The sequence below is a fragment of the Gorilla gorilla genome, chromosome 8 (genome assembly GCF_029281585.2).
Source record: "Gorilla gorilla gorilla isolate KB3781 chromosome 8, NHGRI_mGorGor1-v2.1_pri, whole genome shotgun sequence".
Lineage (NCBI taxonomy): Eukaryota > Metazoa > Chordata > Mammalia > Primates > Hominidae > Gorilla > Gorilla gorilla.
The window spans coordinates 139,342,692-139,364,496 of record NC_073232.2 but is presented as its reverse complement, the minus strand read 5'-3'; the positions used below and the strand labels follow the sequence as shown (position 1 = coordinate 139,364,496).

Here is a 21,805-nt window from a genome sequence, read left to right as displayed (position 1 = left end):
TAGCTGCAAAACCCATTTCACAAAGTCACCAATTTGCACTGGCTTCAGCTGCATTTACAAATGTCCCTTCAGCCTTCCTGTGAGTCCTCTCATCCCTCTTTCTCCATTTTCTGCATTATGAAGCTCTACTTCTGTTTCAACTTCACAGTCTTTTCCTTTCAGGGATAGCCTCCTGCTTAAAAGAAGGTTAACAACGGTTCTGTCTGAAGATTAACATTGCCTTAAAGAGGGAGACGGTCACTCTGTGTCCTCAAAGACTATTAGACAAAAAAGAAAATTGCAAGCCTCTGGCTACTGGCAGCCACTTTTCCCTCAAATGGAGAGAAATAAATACTAAGCCAAGAGGAGGATACCTTCTAAATCCTAAACTCACTCATGCTTAACACTTGGACTCCCAAACTACATGAATCAATTAATTTCCTTCTTTCTAATGTGAATTGGAGTTGGGTTTCTGTAATTAGACTACTGGAGCTTTCCAGCAGACTTGAAGTCGAGTAGTGCCAGTCCTCTGACTTTGTTCTCCATAAATATTGTGTTGACTATTCTGGGTCTTTTGCCTTTCCACATGAACTTCGGAATCAGTCGGTCAATAGCCACAAAAAAACTTGCTGGGATTTTGCTTGGGACTGCAGTGAATCTGTAGATCAAGTTGGGAAGAACTGAATTCTTAATGTTGAGTCACCTATAAGCATGCAACACCTTTCCTTTGATTTAGATCTTATTTGAGGTTTATGCAATCTGCAATCAAAATAGGCCTCAATGCTGCAAACTTAAAACATAAAAAGAATCTACAAACACCTACGGTGAATGCATTTATAAATGCCACATCGTAAGTGAGGTGCAGATGAGACTTTGCAGGCCTAGTATCTTCAGTTCACTTGAGAAGACCTTGTTTAGACTGGTCTGTTCTAAATGCTGGTATCTCTAGGAAGGGCTCCTAGGGACAGGTGCATTTGAAGAAGCCAGACAAGAGCCAGTGGATGTGGGATATAAATGTTTCCATCAATGAGTCAGCTATTAAGACGCACAGACTTTGCATGATTATGTTCTCTGCCCGTCCCTTTAGAAAGCTTTCTCATTATTTTTAACAACTACCATGGCAGTGCTGGGAGGATCCTAAGAGATAACACGCATCAAAGGCTTTGGTGCCTGAGAGTACTGCACGAACAGAAGGGATTAGGATTACTTCATGCTCCACAACCCCTCTGGACAAAAGTGGCAGCACAGTTCTCTCCAAACCATACGAGAGTCTGGGTTTGGCATTTTCCTCTGCTGTATTACATATCCAAGCACCTCATGGTGACTACCTTTGTATCAGCACCTTCTTTGAACCCCTAAACTACTTCCAATGCTCCGATATAGCTTGTCACGCTGACCTTTACTTTTTCTTAAAATGAGTGACTACAATCCACAATGATAATTTTATGTCTGTGATTTGCTTAAAATCACATACTGCAACTGTGCAACTATACACATAGGGGATGGTTACTGAGTTCACGCCTGCCTTGCTCACTCTAATGGAACCACCATGAGAATACAGAGCGTATCTATGTGATTGGTGCTGTAACTCCTCAGTGCCTGGCACACAGGAGAATGAACATATGATTGAAGGAATTTTTTAAACAGGTGAATACATAACTCAACGATGAGGTACTAAGCATAACTCTGAGACCTGCTCACTTTCAGAGAAATGCTGAATAAATCCTGACCATGATGGAGGAAGGAGAAAGGGGCTCACTGGCACCTTGCATGTTGGCAGCAGGCAGAATCCAAGACCAAGGGCACAGATGTGGGAGGAGCACCTAACAAGAGAGATCTTTGAACAAGGTCAGGGGTGGGAGAAGAAAATAAGTTCAGGTTCCTGAGCACTGAAGCCACCATGGCTAAAGGAGAGATTTTCCACCAGTGAGCGTCATTACTGGGGGCAAGCCAGGAGGGATGGCAAGCAAGTGCCTAGAATTCTGCAATCTCAAATTAAAGCATTGTCCTCTAACAAGTGGCAATGTGAAGGAATCAACATGGAAAAATGGATCATAAGATTAAAGAAAACATAAACACACACTACTTATCAATGAAATAATTTGTTGCAGGCTTAAAATGCTAAAAGCAACATGGTAGTATTCAACAATAGAAAAATTAATTTGAGGAAAAATCATTTGATTAAGCAAATGACTGCACATCAATTCAGGCACATGTTCTGAACTGGCATACAGCCATTACAATTACGACTACACATTAATAATGGAAAGGTGTTGTGATAAAATGATAAAAAATCAGTAAACCAAAAACTATGCAGGTTGCAAGTATAAACATTTTGATGGGCATGCACTAGAATTGGAAGAAAACCAATAGAAATACTTGGTTTGCTGAAGAAACGGTGGAAGAGAGATGATTTTCATTTCAGCTACTGTTGCATTTCTGCAAGGTAGTGCTACTGCTGCATTTCTGCTCCTGTTGCAAAGTACTGTGCACAGTATAAATGTGGGTAGAGACGTGCTCAAGGAAACAAGTGTATTTATCCAGACCTCTCCTGATTAATTCTTGCCTACGTGAATGGTATTGCTCCCTCCAGAGAGGGCAGGAAGAATCCTAGGAAGCAACCAAGAAGACTGGAATGCTGCAGCACCTGGCGAGTTCAGATCTCAGCCAGACTACCCAACCCTCTGCAGGGCCACAGACCAGCAAGCAGTATAACGAAACGGGGAGCATTTGGACCCATAGGTCCTCTAAGAGCAAGCCATAAAATATTTTCTTCACTTCCCTCGTTCCTTCTTCCGCTGAGTCTTTCTTAACATGACACACTTGCAAGTGTGTCATCATCTGTGTGTAGGGCAAACTTATCAAATCAAAATAGTCCAGAACGTCAGACAGCTGAGGGCAGGCAGCCTGAATGAAGCCAGCCTTGAAGGCTGCAAGAACTGAGACCAGGTGCCCTACCCACAAACACTACTGCTCACACAGCAGCTGTCTGTGCAAGGCGAGGCGTGGCCACTTCTGACCCAATATATGGCCAGGGACCCACAACCTTAGCATCAGCTGGGAGTTGATTAAAATGAAACATCTTGAGGTCCCCTCCCTACAGAGTCGGAATCACATTTTAACAAGACCTCCAGGTGACTCACGTGCACACTAGATTCTAAGAAGTTTCCAGTCCTGCAGCTCCCATGTCGAACTGACTGTGGGTGCCTGGCTAAGGACCCACTTCCTCTCCAGTCCTTTGTTCACCACTGACCTGCCAGTGAACTCCGCACTGACGTCCACGATGACGTCTACCATGGGTGAAACTGTGTCCTTCAAAAGGTTACGTTCAGGCCAGGTGCAGTGGGTCACACCTATAATCCCAGCACTTTGGGAGGCTGAGGCGGGCAGATCACAAGGTCAGGAGTTTGAGACCAGCCTGGCAAATGTGGTGAAACCCTGTCTCTACTAAAAATACAAAAATTAGCTTGGTGTGGTAGTGGGTGCCTATAATCCCAGCTACTCGGGAGGCTGAGGCAGGAGAATCGTTTGAACCCGGGAGGTGGAGGTTGCAGTGAGCCGAGATCACACCATTGCACTCCAGCCTGGGTGACAGGGCGAGACTCCATCTCAAAAAAAAAAAAGAAAGGGCTAAATTCAAGTTCTAACCCTTGGGACCTGTGAATGTTTTGGAAACAGTCTTTTTTCAGATATAATCAAGTTGACCTGAGGCCACGCCACAGTAGAGTTGGCCCTGAATTTAACAACCTCATAAGAAGAGACACAAAGACAGACACACAGGGAGAGTGCTACGTGAAGACGGGGGCAGAGACCGGAGCAAGGCGTCTGCAAGTCAGGAAACACCAAGGATCACCAGAAACCTAGAGAAAGGCACAGAACACATCATCTCTTGGAGCAGCCAAAAGGAACCTGCCCTGCCGCCACCCTGATTTCAAGTTTCTAATCTCCAAGGCTCTGAGAGAAGAAAAAAACCACTGTTTTAAGCTACCAAGTTTGTAGTATTTTGTTAGAGCAACTTCCAAACTTGGCCCACTCACCTCCTCGACTCTGGGACCTCCGTCTCTTCTCTTTGTTGCAGGAGAACTCTCCAGAAGGCCTGGCCTGTTGCTGATTCTCAGCAAGTGTAGTCATTCCTGTCATGGTTGGCTTCACCTGAGTTGCCAGCCTCAGCTGCCCAATATTCTAATTCAACAAGTCTGTCTCCATACAGACAATGTGACCTAGCCGGTCCTCATCCAAACCACCGCATCTGTGTCCCCACGAATGATGAGAGACTCTCAAATAGACTCCTGACTCATGCCCATGACATCCTCAGATCAATTAACACCATCAGTGCACCCCCTCCTCCACTCAAAATCAAGAAGGTGAAAATATTTTATTACTTGCTCTTGGGAAACCCTTCTGACTCAAAATACTCCCAAATTTCTTTAAGCTGCTTGCTGGTCTATGACGGTGCCAACATCTCATTGGTTGGTTTGCTCCAGGCCCTGATTCGTCAGGTCAGAGGGAGTGGAACGCACCAGAGTTCTCGTCTCCTTACCTAACTTGGCCAACAATCCTGTACCAAGAAACACAAAGGTCACAGAAGCAGGTGGCTTCTGAGAGAGGGCAGTGGCTCCCAACTCATCCACCATGGCAGCTGCATAGCCCAATGACAAGAAGTATAGAAGGAAGTGGAAAAGAAACAGACGGGAGCTCTAGTGGAAACCAAGGCAGGGCAGACACAGGGCGCCAATGAAAGAAGCAGAGAGTCATCACCCAGGAACCAAGTCCTAATTGCCTTGATCATGACTTTCATCGGACTTTAGAGCATTTGAAAATCTGGATGCCTCAGAGCAAACCAGATGGAGCAAGGCCTTTGCCATAGACAGAGAGGTCAGCCAAGCACTGTTCATGAAAACTGAAAACTAGAAACCAGCTAAGTGCCCTCAAATGGAAAATTGGTTAAGTAAGTTATCATACAGCCATGAGGCAATGTGTAACCTTTCAAAATGTGTGCTTGAAAAATACTGAAGGACACAGGCAGATATATACAGAAAAATGCAACACTGTAAAAGTGTGTGTGTGTGTATACACATGAGAATTTATACTATACATATGTTACATTTATATGTGTGTATATATAGGTGTGGGTGTATACATATGTGTGTGTATATATATAGGATAATGCTAAATGAGCAAAAAGAGCTCATCACTATAAAAACAAAAATGCTAACAGTGTAATCTCTGGAAGGTAGGGTGATAAATGATTCTTATTTTTCTTAATTAACTTTTTGGCATTTTCTAACCAGATCACATATTACTTTTAAACTGAGGGCAAGGACACAATAAATGGCTGCTTTGTTTAATGCAACTAACAGGACTTGATATCTTTATGAAAATCTGGAAGACACTTATAAAGACGAAGGGGCGAAGGCAGGAGCTGCTGTAGGAGAGGTGCCAGACAGGCCCAGAGTTACTCAGTGAAACGTGACGTCCTCACCTGCAAGCAAATCCTATTCCATCTGATCTTAAATTATCATCATCCCTAACACATTCAGATCATTTGTTCTGAGGACAATAAAGTTCTATGTGTACAAATTTGTGAGTAGCAGTGTGGATCCCAGATGCCAGCCCGGAAATAAATACACAAAAAGCAGCAAAAACTCCTCATAAGGAAGAATTCTGGGTAAGATTTAAGGCAAGAAAATACAGTTCATTTCAAATCAGGAAATTATTTTTAAGGGAATCAAAAAATGTGCCTCTTGGAGGGCAGAACTCACCCATCAGCTGTATTTACTGAGATTACAGAATAGCTTATTTCAACACAGCTCCTCTCTAAGAAAGCCAGATGGAAATGGCGCCATGTGATGGTTAGAATGGAAAGAGACGGGGAAGCCTGCTCCCTGGGGACAGTGCCCCAGAAGGAAGACAAACCCTCTGCATCTGTGTGCCAACCTCAGCTTGGGGGGCCTCAAATTCAATTAATCTTCACCCCAGTTCAATCCGCATGCTGGTCAGGAAAGTTGCCTGAGCGTCAGGGGCCTGGGGCTCTACACGACAATGGAAGAAATGCAGAAAGCTAACAATATTTTCATAATAAACTAAGCAGGAGACAGAGGGGCAGAGTCCTGAGATGAATAAAGAGGAGTGTTTTTCCAATGCAGGTTGAGATCCATTAGTGCTCATGAAATAAATTTAGTGCCTGTCAACCAGCAATTTTTTTTTAACTGAAATACATTAGTCTAGAATAGACTAAAGGAGACTAGACTAGAAAATGCCAGAATGCATCACAGGGAATCAGTGTAGAACTTCTTCATGAGCATTTTCCAGCTTCATATGCACAACACACACGCACACATGCACGCACACACATACAATGCACACAGACACACTCGCACACATATACCAAGTAAGCATCAATTTCCTACTGTGGATCATAGTCAAAGTTTCCTTCTATAGAAAATTCTGGCATTCTCAGCCCCAGATGGAACAGACTATGCCGAGGTCCTGCATGGAGTAGTCTTTTCCCAGGGTCATCCTAAGGGAAGGTAGTAATATTTGTGGACTTGAAATGATGTCAATGCCTGTAAGAACTGACTGCAAAGCCCCAAACGCCTCAATCCAGCACTGCAATCCACAAGTGGCCAAGATACAGCCACCTGCTGCCAACACAGTGGGGCCATCGCCAAGGTCTCCTCCCACAAGCCTTCGTGACCAGCCCCTTCTAACTCTCCTCCCTCCCCTTCACACTCACCCAATTCTTGTGGCATTTCACCAGAGTTTTTAAGTTGCTTTATGCATGTCCACTTCGATGGAAAGCTCCACCAGGGATAATGTCAGCATCTTTCCAGCCCAAAGCATCCAGCCTGTTCTCCATTGATGTGGATGGCAGGCATGGGCCCCGTTTCCAAACACCACGGGATAGCCAGGACTTAGCAACACTGTCTCTAGGAGCCAAATGGGAAAGAGAGTGGTTCTGGAACTGGCCAACCAGGGTTTAAACCAGCGCGTTACCCCATCCCAGCTCTTGTGGCCTTGGGTAGGTTAATTAAGGTCTCTAGGCCTCAGTGTCTTCATCAGAAAGCAATCAAAGTATCTACTTAATAGGGCTATTGTAAAGACTAAATCAGTTGAGAAATACAAAGCACGTTGAAGAGCAGGCGATCAATAAGTATCAGCTCCAGTTACTCTGGCACTAGGCGCTCATGCTATTTCTATCAACCACTGATTGGGGGAGCTAACCCTCAGGAGGCTCCTCACACCCAAATGTTTGGTGTTTCCTGGGGAACGCACTGGTTCTACTTGGGTCTCCAAGAGGGAAAAAGGCTTGGAGAGCCAGGTGGGCTGCCTATGAAGCTGTCTGGATGTCACACACTGGAATCTGACCCATTTCTCCTGGCAGCTGAAGAACAGCACAGTTTTCTGAGAAACAGCAAGTCATCACCAGATGGGAGTTTCAGGAAAACACCAAAAGAGATGCCGAGGAAAAAAGGGGCAGGTCCAGCATCAGCATGCAGGAAACGGTTCCAAGACTTTTCTGCCCTAATTTCAGGAAGAAGAACTGGGGACCTAACAAGCCCAGTGGTTCATGAAACCACCGCCACAGTAGCACAGAGAAGAGAAGACAGCAGGAGGGAATTCCGAGGCTGACTGGAGACACCGCAGCTGGGGGCAGCGGGGGCACCTGGGAGGAACAGCAGCCACAATCTCTTGGGGCAGAACACAGAACAGGACTCGAGGGCAGAGGCAATGGGGCCAAGGACCCTCTTGTCAGGTAGGAGAGAGAAACGCCGAGGGCAAAGAAGAATCCAGAAGGCACGGGTTGAATTTCCAGAACATCTGGGCCAGGTGAAGGGGCAGCTCAAGGTGAAGACAGAAGATCTGAGACGGTGAGGAAACAGCTAGGGGTGGAGCGGGTCTCAGCGAGGGGGAAGGTCAGCACTGCGCAGCAGGTGGGCTTCTCCTCCTCAGAGGAAAACAGACAGAGGTGATACCAAGAGACCCCAGGTCTTTTCTTTTATCATTTTTTTTTTCTTTTTTCTTTGAGATGGAGTTTTGCTCTTGTTGCCCAGGCTGGAGTGCAATGGCGCGATCTCGGCTCACTGCAACCTCCGCCTCTGACCGCAGGCCTTTTCAGTGCAGCAGTCGGAGCCGCATCATTCACTCAAGGTAGGTGATGTGCGGCAGAGGATACGCCTGGAGCTCGAGGAGCTGCGGAAAGGGCTGCTAAGGGAAAGTCAATACGGAATTTCAAGTGAGGTTTCAGTAGCATGGTGGGGTGCTGGGAAAAACAGGATGATTCTTCAAAAAATTCAAGCATAATTACCACGAGAAACAGCAATTCCACTTCTGGAGCACTGGCAGCAGGGTCTTCAAGAGGCACCTGTACACCCCAGTTCCCAGCACCATGAACCACAACCACCATGAGGTGGGAACAGGCCGAGCCTCTATCCAGGGACAGGTGCGGAGGCAAAATGTGCACGAGACACACAGCAACATGACAACCTTAAAAAGGAAGAAGATTCTGACACATGCTACCACTTGGTAGAACCTTGCAGACATTATGCCATATAAAAGAAGCCAAACACGGCCGGGCACAGTGGCTCACACCTGTAATCCCAGCACTTTGGGAGGCCGAGGCGGGTGAATTATTTGAGGTCAGGTGTTCGAGACCAGCCTGGCTAACATGGTGAAACCCCGTCTCTACTAAAAATTCAAAAAAATTAGCCGGGCATGGTGGCGGGTGCCTGTAATCCCAGCTGCTGGGAGGATGAGGCAGGAGAATCACTTGAACCAGGAAGGCAGAGGTTGCTGTGAGCCGAGACTGTGCCACTGCACTCCAGCATGGGTGACTGAGCGAGTCTCCGTCTCAAAAAAAAAAAAAAAAAGCCAGAAACAAAAGGACAAATGTGGTATGAGTCCACTTCCATGAGGTTCCCAGAGCCATTAAATTCTTAGACCCAGAAAGTAGACCGGTGGCTGCCAGGGGCTGCAGGGAGTTGGTGTTTGATGGGGCTGGAGTTCCATTCAGTTTGGAAAGACGTAAAAGTTCTAAAGAGGGATGGTGATGATGGTTGCACAACAGTGTGACTGTACTTAATGCCACTGAACGGGACACTTAGAAATGGGGAATTTCATGTTATTTGGCCACGGCAGTATGTTTTCAAAAAGTATTTGGCTGCAGCCCCAGGGCTGAGGGCCATTCACTGAGGGACGGTGAGGCGGCACTGAAACATCTGGGCACAGCGGGCGCCTGGGGAGCAGGGGTGATGGGAGACGGCCACTGGGAAGGGGAGTGAAGGCAGGCAGCATCCACACACTCAGTGGAGTTTCCTGGACATTTGACTTAACATAAAAACTGGCCCACACGTCCTCCATTTGTGTTTTCTCACTTAAATGACCTTGGAAAAATTTTGTCACTAAATCAATGAAAACAGTCCTGTTGAAAATTCTAGCTGGAGACCATGCTTATCCTGCAATAAATGACTTCTGAAGTTCCTCCTGCCCTCCCTCTTCAATGAGGCATAAAACCCCGTGGCTGACTCTAATACGCAAAGTTGATGCCAGTGGCAGGTTTGGTACCAAGAAGGGGATGGGGCCTTTCTCTGCTAAAAATTCAAAAAAATTAGCCAGGCATGCTGGCAGGTGCCTGTAATCCCAGCTACTGGGAGGATGAGGCAGGAGAATCACTTGAACCGGGAAGGTACCAACCGTTTGGTACCAACGAGGGCCACACTTGGGGAAACAATGTTTAACCTTTAAATGTCAGAGTCTGAAAATATACTTTGTCTATGGAAGATGGTTCACAAGGTATTTCCTTCCATTTAGACACAGCAAAACTGAAAGAGTTAAAACAACACAAAAGTCAGGCTCCCACGATGGGAATCTTTAAATTTCCAACGTCGTCGAGAAAGCACCTATTGTGAAATAATACGATACCAATTAGCAGAAGGGAGGTGACATGCCTAATAAAACGCCGTGCGTCTGTCTTGCAGATGTAAGGTTTGCATCAATGCACACATGTCACTCAATTCACTTGTGTCTTATAATAAAACACCCACTGAAGCAAGGTCTTCCCAGTCCCTAGTCACTAAGTAGTCTGACTTCAAGGGAGGGAGGTAGACACAAATCAAGCCCAATCAAATTTAATAATGTAAGCATATATTTAGCAATCTAAAATTACTTCTGGGCTGAAAACTTCCTGTAATTTTTATCTATTCTTATACTACACACGTCTGTTTTTCTAAAATGCCACTGAATTCAGTAGTAAATGTACCAAACACATTGCTAATTTTAACCTTGGGACAATAAGACAGCTTTGGGCAATATCAAGTTGCCCAAATAACCTAAAATTTTAATGTATGCACCACCTACATTTCTTTCTGTATAAATCACCAATTTTTATAGTAAATCATGTAAAAAAAAAATCAAGAAATCGTAGTAAAGAGTCCAAATGGCTCCACCGAACAGCTGCACCACCTCTGAGATGAAAGGTAGGCTCCGACTTGATTCATGTCTACTTAGGCTGGTTTCCTTGGTCACAGCAACCATCAGCCACGTCTCAGCACACATACATCTTTGTTCCAGGGCATATGGCAAAGCTTTAAGGCTGGGAAGCAACTTGACCAAAATATTTTTAAGACACTAGCCGTAAGAATGCCTTCTAAAATTACACGTTAAACAAACATTAAAAGAGGAAGAACAGAGGCGTCTACCATGATCAGTCGAGTGAAAGATGTAAGTTAATCATTTGGAAGATTCTTGTTCTTTGAAGGAATTAGTGCAGGCAGCAAATTGCAAGTTGTACAGCTCCTTCTGCAATAAGTCAGCCCAGTGAAAACCGCCGTAACTGGGATAACCAAGAGTGTGGGGGTCCTGCGGCTGCTCCATGGGCCTCCCAGGCACTTCCACACCAGTGAGCATCCTAAAGAACACTCAGGCCTCATGTGAGTGGAAGGGATCTTTCTTCCAAAGGACAACAGGGTGACACCAGGTCATCAAAAGAGGGAAGAAGGACAGAAGGACAGGGGCACTGGAAGGCTCGCTCTTCTGCACAGGCAAAGATCCACTGAAGCATGAAGGTTCACCACCCTTTCCAGGGCATGGACACCCTGAGAAATTAGGTGTAAAACATGATTCTCATCAATTCCCCCAAATTTAAATAAAGTGAATTCAGAATCTGTCTTGCCAAAGAGCAAAGAGAGAAGCAATGAAAATATTTAAGAGCACCTAGGGAGGAGGAAGAAGGGATTTCACTACACATGGAGCATGATTATGTACACTACAGAAGAGGCTCCGGGGCCCTTCCCTCGACTTCAGGCTTGGCAGGGCCCACAACCCCTTCGCTCAGCCACAGGAAGCCCTTCATCTACAAGTCCACTTTGATACAAAGCTACAGCTAGATAAGAAGAATAAAGTCCAGTGTTCTGTAGCAATGCAGAGTGAAGACAGTCAACAATAATTTAGTGTATATGTTCAAAAAGCAAGTAGAAAGGATTCTGAATGTTCACAGCAAAAAGAAATGAAAAATGTTCAAGGTGATGCTATGCTAATTACCCTGATTTGATCACATCGTATACCTGTACTGAAATATCAGCGTGTGTCCCATAAATATGTACAGTTTTTATGTGTCATCTAAAAATAAAATTAAAATTAAAAAAAGGCCGGGCACAGTGGCTCACGCCTATAATCCCAGCACTTTGGGAGGCTGAGGCGGGTGGATCACCTGAGGTCAGGAATTGGAGACCAGCCCGACCAATATGGTGAAACCCCATCTCTACTAAAAATACAAAAAAATTTGCCAGGCATGGTGGCATGCGCCTGTAGTCTCAGCAATTCGGGAGGCTGAGACAGGAGAATTGCTTCAAGCCGGGAGGCAGAGGATGCAGTGAGCTGAGATCACACCACTGCACTCCAGCTGGGCAACAGAGCAGGATTCTGTCTCAAAAAGAAAAAAAAAAGCTCAGCTCTTGAAATCAAATTGAGATCTCTGACATTAACAACTATAGTATTTGGGGCAAGTTAATTAACTGTAATCAAAATACCTACCTCCAAAAGAGATAATGAAAGAAAAAAAGAAGGAGAAGTCTGCCTTGGCAGTGGCCGGCACTCACCTTCACCCGGACGGTCTGGTCTGACATGCTGCTCATCATGTCATTGATGGACCTGAAGAGCTGCAGCAAAGATTCCACGAAGTCAGCCTCTCCCTTGTTTTCATACAGTCTGCAAAGAAACACACAAACTGTGGGGGCCTGGCAGAAACACCTCAACATTTTTTGAATCCATGTCTATAGCCATGAAGGGAATCACTTGGGTGACAAGTTAGAATGAGAGACCATATCCTCAACATCTATGAAGCGAGGAAGGTAACTTGGCAGTGAGACTCATGCAGACCACTCAGCCAAGGCAGCGTGCCTCCACATACAGAGGCTGACCCTTAATGCTACCACTCACTGCATTTTTCATTGTTAACATACTACATCTTATAAATCTGAAAAACACAGAAAATATACAGAAAGGGAGGTAGGAAAGGGCAGAGGAAGAGAAGGAGGGAAAGAGGATGGGGAAATTCAGCTTTATTTCTACCCCACAAAAATTACACTATTAAGATGCAGTTGTGTTTTCTACCAGTGTCTTTATTTTTATTTTATTTATTTATTTTTGTAATGGAGTCTTGCTCTTGTCACCCAGGCTGGAGTGCAATGGCATGATCTTGGCTCACTGCAACCACCGCTTCCTGGGTTCAAGCAATTATCCTGCCTCAACCTCCCAAGGAGGTGGGATTACAGGTGGCCACGACCATGCCCAGCTAATTTTTATATTTTAGTAGGGAAGAAGTTACACCATGTTGGCCAGGCTGGTCTTGAACTCCTGACCTAAGGTGATCCACTCGCCTCGGCCTCCCAAAGTGCTGGGATTACAGGCGTGAGCCGCCAGGCGGCCACTACCAATGTTTTTAAACTCATTATGTCACAAATTGAAAATCAACAACACACTCCATTGCCTAAATTTACCATGATCTTCTAATCCTTTAAAATGATATCACAAGAGTTGCTTTTTTATTCCAGAGTAATGGTGCTATACAAATGCATTCATTTCAACATCAGTGGTAACTGAAAAGTATTCAAGAGGTGGGACATATTCAATAAATAGGTAATAAGGAAGTTGTGCATTGGTTACATGTATGCTAATATATGTTACTAATTGAAAATAAGTCTCGTTTGTAAATTATTTATTAGCAGTTACTTCAAGTTGCTGTGTTACTAAAAAGCAACACATTTGCATTTTAAAATATTGTGACTCAGATGTTTTATTAATACAGTGTTTACTAAATACTAGTTTGCTGCCTAATTAAAAATATACGATACCTGAAAACTTGTGTACAATGGAAAATTTTGTAAACTAAGTGATAATTAATTACCCTAGAGGTAGTCTGATATTTAAATGAATTCCACTGTAAAGCAACAAATTCTGTGTAAAATGGGAAATTGCAACCTAGTGGATCTGTTTTGTAAATAAGGGTTTTCAAATGGGGTTTGCTTAAATGATGTACCAAACAATTAGAATGATGGAGTCATGAACTTCTGCTTGCAAGTGACATGAAGAACACCTGGTAGACTGGTGCAACCCTTGGGGAGGCATCAAGCTGCAATCATTTTTCCCCTCAGGACATCTGTAATTCCTAGAGCTGTATGGGGTAGAAGACTAAAAACCAAAACGAAAACCTCTATAAAGCAAAGTGGAATTTGCATCAATCATCAGAGAAAATGACTCGAGTTTGGAAAACGTCAGGGAGAGAGTCCCCAGGTAACAGAGCCGACTCTCAGATGAAAATCCTAGAAAGCCAGAGGCATAGTAAATGGAGACTGAGGCATACTAAAGGTCCAGTGTAGCCTCGAAACTGAGCACAGTCTCTGATTAAAATAAGACGGTCGGCCCCACTTTGTCTAGAAGAAGGCAGGATGAATTATCTCTGGAAGAAGATCACATTATCTGAAGCTTCTACAGTTTTACATACAAACAGTCTTGACTTCAAACAAAAATTATTAAACTCAGCAGAAAACCAGACCACAGTCCAAGTGAAAGAGGAAAAAGAGAGCAGAAACAGCCCCGCAGATAATCTAGATGTTACAGTTTCCTAGAACATCAAAACAACTATAATCATATTTGAGAACAGGGAAAATAAGATAAAAATATGACAAATAGAAGGTAAGAGAAAAATTTCAGTAGAGAAATGAATCTATGAAAAAATCAAATGGAAATTCCAAAACTACAAAATATACTCTCTAAAATTAAAAATTTATTAGATGGATTAACAAAACAGAGAGTAGACACAGCAAGAGCCAGAATTAGTAAAATGGAAGACAATCCACAGAAAATAACTAAACAGAAGTACTGAGGAAGAGAATACAGAAAAGAGGGCTAGGAATGTGCAGGCATACTGAGGAGATCTAACATACATGTAATTGAAGTGCCAGGAGAAAAGGAGGAAGATAATGAGACAAAAGTAACATTAGAACAGACAATGGCCACAAATCTTCCAAAACTGATCAAAGATATCAATCAAAAAATTCAGAAATTCAATGCAGGATAAATAAAAAGCAAAAACAATCCTATGCAACCCATAGTAAGATCGTCAATAACCACAGAAAAGGAGACAAACTAAAAGCAGCAAGAAAGAAAATAATACCATTTAAATTCAAAGATGTAACAATCAGTCTGAAAGCTAATGACTTAGCTAATGAAGGAAATCAAAATAGAATAGAATAATACATGGAAGAAGAAAATAACTTCCAACCTAGAATGCTATAGTGAGTGAAAATATCTTTCAAACACAAAGATGAAATAAATCATTTTCATACAAACAGAGTCCCATAACTGGCCAACACTAAAAGAAATAATACAAGTGAGTTCTTTGGACAGAAAGAAAATGATCCCAAAGGAAAAGTGAAAGTGAAGGATGAAAAACAATTACAAACAGAAAACACATCAAATGAATACTAACTGTATAAAATAACACTAATGTCTTATGGAATATAAAACATGTAGAATTGAAATACAATAATAATATAAAACAGAGGAGAAGAAAATGGCAATTCTAGCGTGCTATTTTTCTGGCTATATCTAGCATTATCAGTGGATTGGTAAGAGTAATCATTTGAAACACTCTAAAATAAGTCCAACATGGATGTTACCATCTCTAGAATAATTGTTAAAAATAATAGTAAAAGAATATTCAAATAATATGTTTAAAAATCAGAAAATTAGATGCTTAAAAAAAGTGTAACTGGGAGGAGGAGCCAAGATGGCCCAATAGGAACAGCTCCGGTCTACAGCTCCCAGCGTGAGCGACTCAGAAGACGGGTGATTTCTGCATTTCCATCTGAGGTACCGGGTTCATCTCACTAGGGACTGCCAGACAGTGGGTGCAGGTCAGTGGGTGCGCGCACCATGCGCGAGCCGAAGCAGGGCGAGGCATTGCCTCACTTGGGAAGCGCAAGGGGTCAGGGAGTTCCCTTTCCGAGTCAAAGAAAGGGGTGACGGACGCACCTGGAAAATCGGGTCACTCCCACCCGAATATTGCGCTTTTCAGACCTGCTTAAAAAACGGCGCACCACGAGACTATATCCCACACCTGGCTCGGAGGGTCCTAGGCCCACGGAATCTCGCTGACTGCTAGCACAGCAGTCTGAGATCAAACTGCAAGGCGGCAGCGAGGCTGGGGTAGGGGCGCCCGCCATTGCCCAGGCTTGCTTAGGTAAACAAAGCAGCCGGGAAGCTCGAACCGGGTGGAGCCCACCACAGCTCAAGGAGGCCTGCCTGCCTCTGTAGGCTCCACCTCTAGGGGCAGGGCACAGACAAACAAAAAGACAGCAGTAACCTCTGCAGACTTAAATGTCCCCATCTGACAGCTTTGAAGAGAGCAGTGGTTCTCCCAGCACGCAGCTGGAGATCTGAGAACCGGCAGACTGCCTCCTCAAGTGGGTCCCTGACCCCTGACCCCCCAGCAGCCTAACTGGGAGGCACCCCCCAGCAGGGGCACACTGACACCTCACACAGCAGGGTATTCCAACAGACCTGCAGCTGAGGGTCCTGTCTGTTAGAAGGAAAACTAACAAACAGAAAGGACATCCACACCGAAAACCCATCTGTACATCACCATCATCAAAGACCAAAAGTAGATAAAACCACAAAGATGGGGAAAAAACAGAACAGAAAAACCGGAAACTCTAAAACGCAGAGCACCCCTCCTCCTTCAAAGGAACGCAGTTCCTCACCAGCAATGGAACAAAGCTGGATGGAGAATGACTTTGACGAGCTCAGACAAGAAGGCTTCAGACGTTCAAATTACTCTGAGCTATGGGAGGACATTCAAACCAAAGGCAAAGAAGTTGAAAACTTTGAAAAAAATTTAGAAGAATGTATAACTAGAATAACCAATACACAGAAGTGCTTAAAGGAGCTGATGGAGCTGAAAACCAAGGCTCGAGAACTACGTGAAGAATGCAGAAGCCTCAGGAGCCGATGTGATCAACTGGAAGAAAGGGTATCAGCAATGGAAGATGAAATGAATGAAATGAAGCGAGAAGGGAAGTTTAGAGAAAAAAGAATAAAAAGAAATGAGCAAAGCCTCCAAGAAATATGGGACTATGTGAAAAGACCAAATCTACGTCTGATTGGTGTACCTGAAAGTGATGGGGAGAATGGAACCAAGTTGGAAAACACTCTGCAGGATATTATCCAGGAGAACTTCCCCAGTCTAGCAAGGCAGGCCAACGTTCAGATTCAGGAAATACAGAGAACGCCACAAAGATACTCCTCGAGAAGAGCACCTCCAAGACACATAATTGTCAGATTCACCAAAGTTGAAATGAAGGAAAAAATGTTAAGGGCAGCCAGAGAGAAAGGTCGGGTTACCACAACAGGAAGCCCATCAGACTAACAGCGGATCTCTCGGCAGAAACCCTACAAGCCAGAAGAGAGTGGGGGCCAATATTCAACATTCTTAAAGAAAAGAATTTTCAACCCAGAATTTCATATCCAGCCAAACTAAGCTTCATAAGTGAAGGAGAAATAAAATACTTTACAGACAAGCAAATGCTGAGAGATTTTGTCACCACCAGGCCTGCCCTAAAAGAGCTCCTGAAGGAAGCGCTAAACATGGAGAGGAACAACTGGTACCAGCCACTGCAAAATCATGCCAAAATGTAAAGACCATCAAGACTAGGAATAAACTGCATCAACTAACGAGCAAAATCACCAGCTAACGTCATAATGACAGGATCAAATTCACACATAACAATATTAACTTTAAATGTAAATGGACTAAATTCTCCAATTAAAAGACACAGACTGGCAAATTGGATAAAGAGTCAAGACCCATCAGTGTGCTGTATTCAGGAGACCCATCTCATGTGCAGAGACACACATAGACTCAAAATAAAAGGATGGAGGAAGATCTACCAAGCAAATGGAAAACAAAAAAAGGCAGGGGTTGCAATCCTAGTCTCTGATAAAACAGACTTTAAACCAACAAAGATCAAAAGAGACAAAGAAGGCCATTACATAATGGTCAAGGGATCAGTTCAACAAGAACAGCTAACTATCCTAAATATATATGCACCCAATACAGGAGCACCCAGATTCATAAAGCAAGTCCTGAGTGACCTACAAAGAGACTTAGACTCCCACACATTAATAATGGGAGACTTTAACACCCCACTGTCAACATTAGACAGATCAACGAGACAGAAAGTCAACAAGGATACTCAGGAATTGAACTCAGCTCTGCACCAAGCGGACCTAATAGACATCTACAGAACTCTCCACCCCAAATCAACAGAATATACATTTTTTTCAGCACCACACCACACCTATTCCAAAATTGACCACATACTTGGAAGTAAAGCTCTCCTCAGCAAATGGAAAAGAACAGAAATTATAACAAACTGTCTCTCAGACCACAGTGCAATCAAACTAGAACTCAGGATTAAGAATCTCACTCAAAGCCACTCAACTACATGGAAACTGAACAACCTGCTCCTGAATGACTACTGGGTACATAACGAAATGAAGACAGAAATAAAGATGTTCTTTGAAACCAACCAGAACAAAGACACAACATACCAGAATCTCTGGGATGCATTCAAAGCAGTGTGTAGAGGGAAATTTATAGCACTAAATGCCCACAAGAGAAAGGAGGAAAGATCCAAAACTGACACCCTAACATCACAATTAAAAGAACTAGAAAAGCAAGAGCAAACACACTCAAAAGCTAGCAGAACACAAGAAATAACTAAAATCAGAGCAGAACTGAAGGAAATAGAGACACAAAAAACCCTTCAAAAAATCAATGAATCCAGGAGCTGGTTTTTTGAAAGGATCAACAAAATTGACAGACCGCTAGCAAGACTAATAAAGAAAAAAAGAGAGAAGAATCAAATAGACACAATAAAAAATGATAAAGGGGATATCACCACCGATCCCACAGAAATACAAACTACCATCAGAGAATACTACAAACACCTCTGCGCAAATAAACTAGAAAATCTAGAAGAAATGGATACGTTCCTCGACACATACACTCTCCCAAGACTAAACCAGGAAGAAGTTGAATCTCTGAATAGACCAATAACAGGATCTGAAATTGTGGCAATAATCAATAGTTTACCAACCAAAAAGAGTCCAGGACCAGATGGATTCACAGCCGAATTCTACCAGAGGTACAAGGAGGAACTGGTACCATTCCTTCTGAAACTATTCCAATCAATAGAAAAAGAGGGAATCCTCCCTAACTCATTTTATGAGGCCAGCATCATCCTGATACCAAAGCCAGGCAGAGACACAACCAAAAAAGAGAATTTTAGACCAATATCCTTGATGAACACTGATGCAAAAATCCTCAATAAAATACTGGCAAACCAAATCCAGCAGCACATCAAAAAGCTTATCCACCATGATCAAGTGGGCTTCATCCCTGGGATGCAAGGCTGGTTCAATATACGCAAATCAATAAATGTAATCCAGCATATAAACAGAGCCAAAGACAAAAACCACATGATTATCTCAATAGATGCAGAAAAAGCCTTTGACAAAATTCAACAACCCTTCATGCTAAAAACTCTCAATAAATTAGGTATTGATGGGACATATCTCAAAATAATAAGAGCTATCTATGACAAACCCACAGCCAATATCATACTGAATGGGCAAAAACTGGAAGCATTCCCTTTGAAAACTGGCACAAGACAGGGATGCCCTCTCTCACCACTCCTATTCAACATAGTGTTGGAAGTTCTGGCCAGGGCAATCAGGCAGGAGAAGGAAATAAAGGGTATTCAATTAGGAAAAGAGGAAGTCAAATTGTCCCTGTTTGCAGACAACATGATTGTATATGTAGAAAACCCCATTGTCTCAGCCCAAAATCTCCTTAAGCTGATAAGCAACTTCAGCAAAGTCTCAGGATACAAAATCAATGTACAAAAATCACAAGCATTCTTATACACCAACAACAGACAAACAGAGAGCCAAATCATGAGTGAACTCCCATTTACAATTGCTTCAAAGAGAATAAAATACCTAGGAATCCAACTTACAAGGGATGTGAAGGACCTCTTCAAGGAGAACTACAAACCACTGCTCAAGGAAATAAAAGAGGATACAAACAAATGGAAGAACGTTCCATGCTCATGGGTAGGAAGAATCAATATCGTGAAAATGGCCATACTGCCCAAGGTAATTTACAGATTCAATGCCATCCCCATCAAGCTACCAATATCTTTCTTCACAGAATTGGAAAAAACTACTTTAAAGTTCATATGGAACCAAAAAAGAGCCCGCATCGCCAAGTCAATCCTAAGCCAAAAGAACAAAGCTGGAGGCATCACACTACCTGACTTCAAACTATACTACAAGGCTACAGTAACCAAAACAGCATGGTACTGGTAGCAAAACAGAGATATAGATCAATGGAACACAACAGAGCCCTCAGAAATAACGCCACATATCTACAACTATCTGATCTTTGACAAACCTGAGAAAAACAAGCAATGTGGAAAGGATTCCCTATTTAATAAATGGTGCTGGGAAAACTGGCTAGCCATATGTAGAAAGCTGAAACTGGATCCCTTCCTTACACCTTATACAAAAATTAATTCAAGATGGATTAAAGATTTAAACGTTAGACCTAAAACCATAAAAACCCTAGAAGAAAACCTAGGCATTACCATTCAGGACATAGGCATGGGCAAGGACTTCATGTCCAAAACACCAAAAGCAATGGCAACAAAAGACAAAATTGACAAATGGGATCTAATTAAACTCAAGAGCTTCTGCAGAGCAAAAGAAACTACCATCAGAGTGAACAGGCAACCTACAAAATGGGAGAAAATTTTTGCAACCTACTCATCTGACAAAGGGCTAATATCCAGAATCTACAATGAACTCAAACTAATTTACAAGAAAAAAACAAACAACCCCATCAAAAAGTGGGCGAAGGACATGAACAGACACTTCTCAAAAGAAGACATTTATGCAGCCAAAACACATGAAAAAATGCTCACCATCACTGGCCATCAGAGAAATGCAAATCAAAACCACAATGAGATACCATCTCACACCAGTTAGAATGGCAATCATTAAAAAGTCAGGAAACAACAGGTGCTGGAGAGGATGTGGAGAAATAGGAACACTTTTACACTGTTGGTGGGACTGTAAACTAGTTCAACCATTGTGGAAGTCAGTGTGGCGATTCCTCAGGGATCTAGAACTAGAAATACCATTTGACCCAGCCATCCCATTACTGGGTATATACCCAAGGGACTATAAATCATGCTGCTATAAAGACACAGGCACACGTATGTTTATTGCAGCATTATTCACAATAGCAAAGACTTGGAACCAACCCAAATGCCCAACAATGATAGACTGGATTAAGAAAATGTGGCACATATACACCATGGAATACTATGCAGCCATAAAAAATGATGAGTTCATGTCCTTTGTAGGGACATGGATGAAATTGGAAATCATCATTCTCAGTAAACTATCGCAAGAACAAAAAACCAAACACCGCATATTCTCACTCATAGGTGGGAATTGAACAGTGAGATCACATGGACACAGGAAGGGGAATATCACACTCGGGGTACTGTGGTGGGGTGGGGGAGGAGGGAGGGATAGCATTGGGAGATATACCTAAGGCTAGATGACGAGTTAGTGGGTGCAGCGCACCAGCATGTGGCACATGTATACATATGTAACTAACCTGCACAATGTGCACATGTACCCTAAAACTTAAAGTATAATAAAAAAAAAAAAAAAAGTGTAACTGGTATAAAAGAAGGCAAAAAAGGAGGAAAAGGGGAAAATAATACAGATGGGGAAGGGAAAATTAATGCAAAAATAATATATAAATCTAACATTACTTAATTACACTATATATAAATGCATGAAATGCTCAATTAAGAAGCTTGTCAGACTGGATGAAAGAAAAATACAACTATATGTTGTCTTATAAGAGGCACACCTTAAGTATAAAGACACAGAAAGCATGAAAATAAAAGAATGGAAACAGGTATTCCACGCAAATACTAGCCAAAAGATTAAGAGAAACTTTTCATATTGATTAAGGAATAGACCAACAAGAAAGACATCATGATTATAAATCTGTATGCCCCCAATAACACAGCTTCAAAATCTATAAAGCATGATTAATGAATCTTTAATATTTTTAAAAGCCTGCCAGAACCTCTCATGAATAAAAATGTAAAACAGTTTCTCTTGTGCCAACCAACATGTTTAGAACATAGCATTTTGCAGTGATCCTTTTGAAGCATCTTTCTGT

The 21,805-nt window shown here is 42.9% G+C and overlaps 1 protein-coding gene across 2 annotated transcripts in view; it reads right to left on the bottom strand.

Moving 5' to 3' along the window:
• Positions 1-21,805, bottom strand: part of DOCK1 (dedicator of cytokinesis 1) — a 565,813-nt gene that overhangs the window by 387,464 nt on the left and 156,544 nt on the right. For both annotated transcript variants that reach the window (XM_019035115.4, XM_019035114.4), the window contains exon 23: positions 12,075-12,183. In XM_019035115.4, the coding sequence (XP_018890660.2) occupies positions 12,075-12,183 (109 nt within the window). The remainder of the gene's footprint in view (positions 1-12,074; positions 12,184-21,805) is intronic.